Consider the following 7731-nt stretch of genomic DNA (forward strand, 5'->3'; position numbering starts at 1 on the left):
AAGGGCCTGCGTTTAATCCCTGGTTCCACAAAAAAAAAAAAAAAAAAAAAAAAAAAATTTGGTGTCAGTTGCTAATGTTGCCAAGGGTGGGCTCCAATTTGTGAACTTCCTGTTTCAGCCTCCCAGAGCTGGGATTATTGGCAAGTGCCACTGTGCTCAGCCTGTTTATTGTTATAGCTTTGTAATAATCTTGAAATCAGATAGTAAAAAGACTCCAACTATGTGGTTTTTCATTTTGGAACTACCTTGTCAACTTCTTTATAGTAGCTGATAAAGATTTTGATTGAGATCGGTTTAAATCACTTTGGATATGTATTCACATTTAATATCACTGACCCTTCCAATTCTCGAATATAGTTTCCATTATTTAAATCTTCCTTAAATTCTTTCAGAGATATTTTATATTTTTACTGTTGAGCTCTTGTACATTTTTAAAAATTTTTCCCTGGACATACTATTATTTTTATACTATATGCTATATTTTTATTAATGAATGACATTTAAAATTTTTAAATTGGTATATATTTGTCGTGCATAATGACTTATATTTTTCATGGGATATAGTTTGAAACAAGGTCTCATATGTGGTTCACACTAGTCTTGAGCTCACTGTATAGTCCAGCCTGGCCTCACAGCAATCCTCCTGGCCTAGTCTCTGGAGGGTTGGGATTATAGGGGTGTGCTACCATGCCCAATTGTTTTTTTTGAGACAGGATCTCCATATGTAGTTCGGGGTAGCTTTGTAATCACTATGCAGCCCAGGCTGGCTTCAAACTTGCAGTGGTCATTTTTAAATCAAGAGGTTTATAACAGTACTTTTTTTTGGGGGGGGGGATAGAATTATTTTAAAAATTCAAGTCCTAACTTCAGATTCAATGGTTGCTAGCTACTACTGTATGGAAATATACAACATGGGGGTTGGGAATGTGGCTTCATGGTAGAGCTCTTGACTTGCATGCACAAAACTATAGGGTCCATCCTGAGTACCACCAAAATAAACCAATAAATAAGCATACAACTTAAGTATATCACCTTTGTAACTTGCAACTCTGCTGTTTATTAGCTCTCATAGCTTTTAATGAATTTTTTAAAAAATACAAAATCATATAGACTGTAAATTAAAGGTCTTTTCTTGTTTTGAGAAGGGTCTTGCCATGCTTGATTTGCTAAAGTGTTAATTTTTCATAGTTTGTATTTGGGGGAAGTTACATTGTTGCTACCATGTACTATGTGGTCTGTGAAAGCCTGAGAACACATGACTTTTTTTTTTTTTTTTTGAGGAACCAGGGATTGAACTCAGGTCCTTGCGCTTGCCAGGGAAGCGCTTATGCCACTGAGCCATCTCCCCGGCCCCCTACTATGTGGTCTGTAATGAACACGTACAGATCTTTCCCCCTCAAAACTACAGTATGACAACTGTTCACATAGCATTAATTTGTATTAAATATTTACAAGTAATGTAGAGATGACTTAAAGTGCATGTGAACTATGCGTAGGCTTTATTATGCCCTTTTTAAACGACGCGAGCATCTTGGAACCAGCTCCATGGAAATGTAGGAATGGCTGTACTAAATTATTCAGAGAAACTGTAGACCTTTGCAGATACAAGGATAGCTTTGAAACGTGTCCTTTTGGCAAGAAAATCTATCTGTATCTACAGTAGTGAACAGCAGGAACTAGCACAGGTGTTTCTACCTGGTATTTCCCTTTCTGCCTTGGAAACACGTTTTCATATTCAGGAGTGACTGGAATTCTGACACCTTGTCCGGAGATCACCATAAGCGGCCATTACCTGGGAAGCTTTACCTGCATATCAAAATGCTTGTTCAGTATGCACCTTCTCCCCTCAATTTTACCTTCTACTCTCTCCCTCCCTCCTAAAAGCCCAAGCTCCTATGTCCTTATTTAGTTCTATATAAAAAAAAAATTTTTTTTGGCAGAACCGGGGACTGAACTCAGGCCCTTGTGCTTGCCAGGCAAGTGCTTATTCTACCGAGCCATGTCCCCGGCCCCTCTATATAAAATTAAAACTATGGCTCTCTTGGGTCTCAAACTGTGTACATGGAGTTCCTGCCTAACAGAATGTTACCCACCCCATTAATCTGTCTATTTTCGATTTACTGCATAGACTAAAATTATCGAAACTTAAGAGGGACAAGAGAAAACTTAAAAGTTCTCTATAGCGTTGTGTGCAAATGCTACTTTTAATTAGAAAAAAACATAAGCACATAAACAGGGGCAGCGTGCCCGGCATACTGCGGATGCATGGTAGTAACTGCTCAATGAAATGATCCAGCCCTAAAATGTTGAAGATTCAGCACAAACGGACGGTTGCGCCCCCTCGCACCGCACGAACTCGGGGACCAGAGAGCTGCACTTAGGACTTCGGAATGCCTCTTCCCAAGGCCCACCCCTTCCGCTTTCAGGACGTTCATTCTACGTTCAGAATTGGAACGGCCTAACCTCAAACCGGATACTAAATAAATTGTTTTTCTGATAAAAGCATGCAGCCACTATTGCTCTCCTTGAAAATCTGGTTTCTTAGTGTACTCATTTTCTACAATTCCCAGGCCTTGCCTTCCCCACATTTACCCCCCTCCTTTCACGGAATGGTAGCGTCCACCTAGGGTGCAAACAACCTAGGGGGTGGAGCACACCATTCGAAGAGAGGGAGGGCTTGAGGTTTGCATCAAAACAAGCACCCTTCCTTTGCAAAAGTAATAACCAAGTAATCCAGAAAAACAAATGGGGGAAGGGAGCAGTCGCCTCCTTCAGAAAGCAACAGGAAACGATCTAAAACACTTTTTTCTTTTTACTACTCCCCTCTATTCGGGTGAATAGTGAACCGCTCCGACAAAAAGAAACCGGAAACGCTACCGCAAGCAGCAGAAATGTAAATGTGGAGCCAAACAATAACACGGCTGCCAGGCCCATAAGACCTGAGTCTCGCGGGCAGACATTTCATTTAGGATTTTCCACTTCCACGGCTGATGGTCTTTAACTGGATTTTCTCCATGTAGCGGAGCCGGGGGCCCTCTGAAAACGCGACTCGAGGAAGGACAAAGGTCCGGAAGTTGTGGGACCTTGCTGCTTGGGCTTCCCTGGTCACCCCGGTTAATTTCAGAATGGAGCCCAGGATTTCAGTAGGATGCACTGAACTCTAAAGTCTCGAGGCATGAGTTCCTGCAGTCTCAGACCCAAGGGCTTTATGCATCTTATTTTATGGCCTCCCAACAGCAAGCACTGAGTAGACAGGTGTGCGTGGGGGGATATCCCTTAGGCCAGCAGTTTTCTGAAGACCCAATCACCTGTGCAGTTGTCCATCTTTGAGTTTGGCTGGATATAACATCCCCATCATCTACTTCCAACATTGGCTTCCTATAGTGATCTTGCTACCTAAGCTTCTGTTCCCCCCAATCACCCGAACTCGCTAAATCCCCACTGCCCCACCCCCAAGCCCTACGATTCTCGCAGCAAATCCGATTCTCGGAGCAAATCCTCGGAGTGGGAGAGTCCGTGACTCAGGGAGGACTCATCACCTTTAGTCAAGCGCTTACCCGGTTCCCAGGGGAGCGTGTCACAGTCCTTGAAAGCACTATCCGAGCTCGGACGCCAGGTACCCCCGGAGCCCAGCAGCTACCAGCGTTCAGGATGGTGGCTCCGGACTTTAGAGCAACTCAAAACTTTTAGCGCCAGTCTGAGCACATGGGAGGGGGAAATCCCAATCCCAGAAGCCCTTGCGAGGTTCCTGGCACAAAGCTGGACAGTCGCCATGACAAGTAAGGGCAAGTAATTTGCCTGGAGGCAGAGAAGGAAAGGAAATGGAGTGTTGCTGAAGTGGGTGCGGAGAGAGGATTCTTGCTGTTATTATTGCCCCACTACTAGTATTTTGTGGTGGCAAGGTACTACAAGCTGGAGCTGTGAAGGCAGAATCGGTGAAAAACATTTTGGAGGAGGCTTGCTACTGTGTCAAGTATAAAGGGTGGAAGGAAGAGAGCCTTTCATTTGCCATTTAAAGCGTGGAGCATTGATTGTTCTTTCAGCTCCAGTTGAATCACTTTTTCCTCATCAGCTAAAATATCACCTTTTACGCAGGCGTTCCTGTAGGTGCTTTATATCACATCTTGTTTAATTTCCTTTATAACCCTTATCACCATTGCCTTCCATAAATAGCAACAAAAACAGTATGAGGGCAGAGAATTTGTTAACTGTATTATTCGTTGTTATATTCTTCAACACTTAGATAGGTAAGTATAATAAGTATAATCTTGATTGACAATTCTCATTGAATGAAGACAAGTTATTTGGAGGAATTTGGCGGAGATTCGATAGAAGCGCGAAACCTGTAAAAACCATACGCCCTCTGCAGGCGAGAGAGTGTGGATGTTTTAAGGACGACTGCGGGAGACTCGGGTGCTTTCATTTAGGTAACGCCTTCAGACTACAACTCCTAGCAGCCACTAGGAGTCCCCAGGGTACGCCGAACCGGTTACTTCCAGTCCTACCCCCTCCCCGCGAAATCTCATCCCGCGCACCGAGGTCCAATCGGAAGGGGGTCCCAAATCCCGCGAGAGCAAGTGGCGCGTAGGGACCCACAGAACGCGGTGCTTTCGGTTTGGTATCCAGACTGTGGGGCTCGCTGCTTGGGGGGTTTCAGCCTCTCTCCGGAAAGAGAAAGAAGGTGCTAGTGGGCTTTTTCCAGTGTTGCGTTCAGATCCCTGAGAACTTCGGAGCCGTCCCGGCCACACCGCTGCCTGGACGGCGGAAAGAAGTTGCCGGCTCGGGCCAGTGTCTGGTGCGCTTCCTCTGCACTGTGAAGATGTCGGAAACGCTCTTATCGCCCGACGGGCTTCCTTCAGATCAGACCCCAGCTTCTCCCAGTCTCTCTCCCCAGGACTCCCTGATGGATGAAAATACAGAACCTGGACTGATCCCACCGTCACCCGAGGGGGATAATCCGCCCCCAACGTCGCCAGATCGCGTCGTTGGCCCAAGTGTGTCTCAGGGGCTGGGGGAGAGGGGTCCAATTTCTCCCTCCGTTCCCATAGAAGCAGAATCTGATACTGCTAGGGAGTCGAGTCCTCGAGTCGAGGAGCAAGAACTTTCTGAAATTGCAAGCCAACCTGCAGAAGAAACGAACGGGCCAGAGTTGGGGGTTGGGGAGGCTGTGGAAAATATGTCTGAGGAGCCTGCCCCAGAGAGTGAGGGAGACAAGTAAGTTGCATTTGATCTAGAATCAGAGGAGAGTGGAAACGTGAGAGACCTTATGCACCAGTCCTCAGCCCCACTACTCCTGACCCAGTTTCCTTTTCCTCTGGCGACCCAGATTTTTTGTTCCTCATCTTCCCTCTAGCCTTTGGAGCTACAGCTTCTCCCAGCTACCTCGATTTCTTAGTGGTTCCTGGTCCGAATTTAGTGCTCAACCTGAGAACTTCTTGAAAGGCTGTAAGTGGTAAGTAAGGACAGTGGAGCCGGGAGTTGATCATCCTGAGTATTTTCACTGTAAAACATTACACTTACTTGGGAGAAGGATCCATGAGAAGTGAGGGAAAGAGCAGAAAGTCCCTCTGATGACAGCTTAAGTTTCATCTAGGACAGCGGTGGTGCACCTATGGTAGGCCTGCTGCAGTGGGCTGTTGGTGTCGTTGAAAGCTTTAAAAGGTTCACTATCGCTTATTTAGGACTTTGTGTTTCATATCAAGGACTCCAGCTCACCGTGTAGGTGGGCTCAGATCCCACCTCTAAACTTGGAAAAAGTCTCCAGTTTCCTAATTTTTTGCTATATTTCTAGGGCTCCTGATGGTTCCTGCATCTTGACAAATAGTGCTGATAACACCCTGCGGATTTATAACCTGCCCCCAGAGCTGTACAGTGACGGGGAGCAAGTGGAATGCACAGAAATGGTGAGGGTAGGGGTGAACTTTGCCTGTTTATCAGACACTAAACTTAATTCCTTCATGTTGATGGAGAAATACAGTTCACAGGTTTCCTGTTAACCAAGGGAAATTTACACATATAGCTGGTGTTTTGTTTTGTTTTGTTTTGTTTTGTTTTTGTTTTTTGAGACAGGGTATCCCTATGTAGTCCAGGCTGGGCTGGAACTATGTAGCCAAGGCTGACCTCAAGTTTGTGGGAGAAAAAATTGTGGCAATCCTGCCTCAGCCTTAATTGCTGGGATTATGGGCAAGTGGTCCCACACCATGCTCCACATGTCACATTTCTGCTTTGAACTCTGAAGTCATTTAGAGATATTAATTCCCTCTTTAGTCAGGAGTATATGTTTTCTGTAGGAAAAAAGCAGCTTCAGGTGGCACATGCCTGTAATCTTCCCAGCACTTGGGAAGCAGAGGAGGAAAGATCACTGGGAGTTTGAGGCCAGGAAAAAGAAAAAGTAGTGGCTTTCTTGTGACAGCATTTAACGTACATATACTGAGTAACTAGCGACGTCAGTCACTGTGGTTAGTGCTAGTATATTAAAGAGGTAGCAATAGTAAAAAGCTGATTTTTGTGTGTGTGTCATTTGCAAACAAACTATTAAATAATCATCATTACAGTCACATGTGCATGCTTGGGGAGGCTGAGGCAGAAAGATTGCAAATTTAAGGTCAGCTTGTACAATATAATGAGATTAAAATTTTAGAAAAGACTGGGGATGTAGCTTACCACAGGCTGCATAGTGATACCACATCACTAGAAAAGCAGTAAAATACATGTTGTGAAGGAAATAAACAGAAATGACCTTTTTAGGAGGTAGTACTTTAGACGTAGTAGTAAGGGTAGAGACTAGGGATATAGTTCAGTGGCAGAAGTCCCTGAAGGTCCTGAGTTCGATTCCTGGTACCAAAAAAACTAATGAACAGGAGACCTGGGGCCTGGGGATTTAGCAGCAGCACAGTGCCTGCCTGACAGTATGAGGTTGTGAGTTTAATTCCCAGTACCAAAGAAAGAAAAAAGGAGACCTGTGAACTGAGGCCCAGAGGAAGGTACTGGCTTTTTTTTTTGGCGGAACTGGGGATTGAACTCAGGCCCTTGTGTTTTCCAGGGAAGCGCTTATCCACTGAGCCTCTTCCTGGCCGTAAGTTTTGCCTTTTTTTTTTAAGAAATTGCTGGGGCCGGGGAGATGGTTCAATGGAATAAGTGCTTCCTTGGCAAGCTCAAGGGCCTGAGTTCAATCCCCAGTTCCGCAAAAACAAAAACAAAAAAACCCCCTAAACTTTATGGGCTGGCAAGATGGCTCAGTGGTCTAAAGCACCTACTTGGAACAAGCTTGGCAAAGCACAGGGACCGTGGTTCAATCCCCCAGCACCACATGCCAGCCAGCCCCGCCCCCTGGTGGGCTGAGCTGGCCAAACACACACACACACACACACACACACACACACACACACTCTAAATAAATAAATAAATGTTTAAAAAAGAAGAAAAGAAAGAAATTACTGCTTCCTCCCACCCTGTGGTAGGTATTTTTTTTTTGGTGGTACCAGGGATTGAACTCCACCTTGCACTTGCCAGGGAAGCACTTATTCCACTGAGCCATCTCCCCAGCCCCCTAGGGGATGCTGTTGGATCAGTCCTGTGAGGAATGAGGAAAGGGCCATCTGGGAAGAGACAATGATAGTATAAAGACTGAGTTAGAGGGGCTGGAGAGATGGCTCAGTGGTCTAAAGCACCTACTTGGAACAAGCTTGGCAAAGCACAGGGACTGCGGTTCAATCCCCCAGCACCACATGC

The 7731-nt window shown here is 45.3% G+C and overlaps 2 protein-coding genes across 4 annotated transcripts in view; one reads left to right on the forward strand and one right to left on the reverse strand.

The window, feature by feature from the left end:
• The window catches only part of Tp53 (tumor protein p53), a 28162-nt gene that overhangs the window by 14971 nt on the left and 5460 nt on the right, over positions 1–7731 (reverse strand). The window contains exon 1 of one of the 3 annotated variants that reach the window (XM_004638424.2): positions 3558–3719. The exons of 1 other annotated variant lie outside the window; for it this stretch is intronic. The gene's annotated coding sequence lies outside the window, so the exon portion shown is untranslated. Of the gene's footprint in view, positions 1–3557; positions 3720–7731 lie in introns of those variants that run through there. One more of the 3 variants, XM_023723301.1, reaches the window with a different exon arrangement.
• Positions 3773–7731, forward strand: part of Wrap53 (WD repeat containing antisense to TP53) — an 18159-nt gene continuing 14200 nt past the window's right edge. The window contains exons 1-5 of the mRNA XM_023723422.1: positions 3773–3779; positions 4096–4103; positions 4589–5214; positions 5354–5452; positions 5792–5903. Coding sequence (XP_023579190.1) covers positions 3773–3779; positions 4096–4103; positions 4589–5214; positions 5354–5452; positions 5792–5903 — 852 coding nt within the window. The remainder of the gene's footprint in view (positions 3780–4095; positions 4104–4588; positions 5215–5353; positions 5453–5791; positions 5904–7731) is intronic.

This window comes from Octodon degus, unplaced genomic scaffold, assembly GCF_000260255.1.
Source record: "Octodon degus isolate 3935 unplaced genomic scaffold, OctDeg1.0 scaffold00098, whole genome shotgun sequence".
NCBI lineage: Eukaryota > Metazoa > Chordata > Mammalia > Rodentia > Octodontidae > Octodon > Octodon degus.